This window comes from Apis dorsata, unplaced genomic scaffold, assembly GCF_000469605.1.
Source record: "Apis dorsata unplaced genomic scaffold, Apis dorsata 1.3 scaffold_553, whole genome shotgun sequence".
Taxonomy (NCBI): domain Eukaryota; kingdom Metazoa; phylum Arthropoda; class Insecta; order Hymenoptera; family Apidae; genus Apis; species Apis dorsata.
Window position 1 is genome coordinate 227,126 of NW_006263769.1, and position 1,753 is coordinate 228,878.

Sequence of the window (1,753 nt, forward strand, 5' to 3'; positions counted from 1 at the left end):
AATCTTAAATTTCTATATAATTTAATAATTAATTAATTTCTATATAATTTATAATAAATTTTTATATTATATATATATACATATAAATCGAAATTAACATTAAATTAACCTAACACAAGCTTGTTGTTTAAATAAAATTTAAATTCATAATTTTAAATAGCTTCTATAGATAAAACAATGTTAAGAAAATATTCGAATGACTAACACGATGTTTTTTCATGTCAAACAATGATGTTTTTTCAGAAACTTAAAACTGTAACTTAACTTTAAAAACTAACTTGTATAAAAATAGGGATAAATGTTTAATTTTTATTCATTTAAAAAAGAAATCAATTTTCAGGTACTATGATCCCAAAATCTGGTGGTGATTATGCATACATTAGCGACGCTTTTGGACCGTTACCGGCGTTTCTGTACCTTTGGGTAGCATTGTTCATTCTTGTACCAACAGGAAACGCTATTACAGCTTTAACATTTGCACAATACATCTTACAACCAGTTTGGCACGGTTGTATTCCTCCTTATGCAGCAGTACGATTACTTGCTGCTGTTATTACGTGTAAGACCATATTTTATTTTTGCTTGATATATGTCTATACTATTTTCATATATAATAATTTTTTTTTCAATCATGAAACGAATTTTTCTGAAAGATGAACATTTTCGATGTTATAGTGAACAATTTTTAAATATAATTATCGATTAGAATCTATCTTTGAAAATTTTTTTTTAATAGAGAAAAAATTTTTTAGTTATCTATAGAGTGATATACAACAACCTTCATAATAATAACAATCATTATTATCAATTACGTCTTTGAATTTATTTATAACAGAATTTTTTATAATATTCAAGACATATAATAATTTAACATGTAAAATTAATGTTCTATAAAAAATAAAATTGCAATAATTGTCCCAACTTCCAAACTCAAAATGTAATTATTATTCACAGGTTTATTAACTGCCATCAATTGTTATAATGTGAAATGGGCAACTAGGGTGCAAGATATATTCACTGGGACCAAAATTTTTGCCTTACTGATCATCATGGTCGCTGGATTTTGGTGGCTTTGCATGGGTCACACAGAAAATTTTCGACATCCCATGGATGGAACGAATACACAACCTGGCTACATTGCTTTAGCCGTTTACTCGGGCCTATTCTCTTATTCTGGATGGAATTATCTGAATTTTGTTACTGAGGAATTAAAAGATCCTTACAAGTAATTTATTTTTATTAAAATTTAGATTTTAATTGTATTATATGTTATAATTAATTAATTATACATATTATTGTGTATCATGCATTAGTAATATAAATAATTTTCTATAACATAATAATAATTTAAAGTACATTTTAAATCAAAAACTAATTCGTTTTATCTTTAGATACATTGGTTAGTGAATACTTTTAGCAACAGCAGATCAATAATTTAATTTAAAACAAATATAATTTATTTTAATAATAATTTAGGCATTATATTTGTTCGAAAATTGAAAAAAGAATAAGTTGAGTATTTATGAATGTAAATTTTGAGAAGAGATTTTTCATGATACATCACAAGACAAACAATATTTATTTTGATCTCTTTTTTTCTTCACACGATCTTTTTATTCGATAAAATATGAGGAGAATTCAAAATTTTAATCGAATTATATTAGGTATTTATTGTAATCCTTAATATATAAACATTAATTATTATTTTTTTATATAATATTATATAAAATATAATTATATTTATATTATTAAT

General features: G+C 23.6%; 1 protein-coding gene across 1 annotated transcript in view; it reads left to right on the forward strand.

Annotated features, from left to right (window-relative positions):
• LOC102676243 (large neutral amino acids transporter small subunit 2) overlaps positions 1-1,753 on the forward strand; it is a 12,176-nt gene that overhangs the window by 5,690 nt on the left and 4,733 nt on the right. The window contains exons 2-3 of the mRNA XM_006620888.2: positions 341-559; positions 955-1,225. Coding sequence (XP_006620951.1) covers positions 341-559; positions 955-1,225 — 490 coding nt within the window. The remainder of the gene's footprint in view (positions 1-340; positions 560-954; positions 1,226-1,753) is intronic.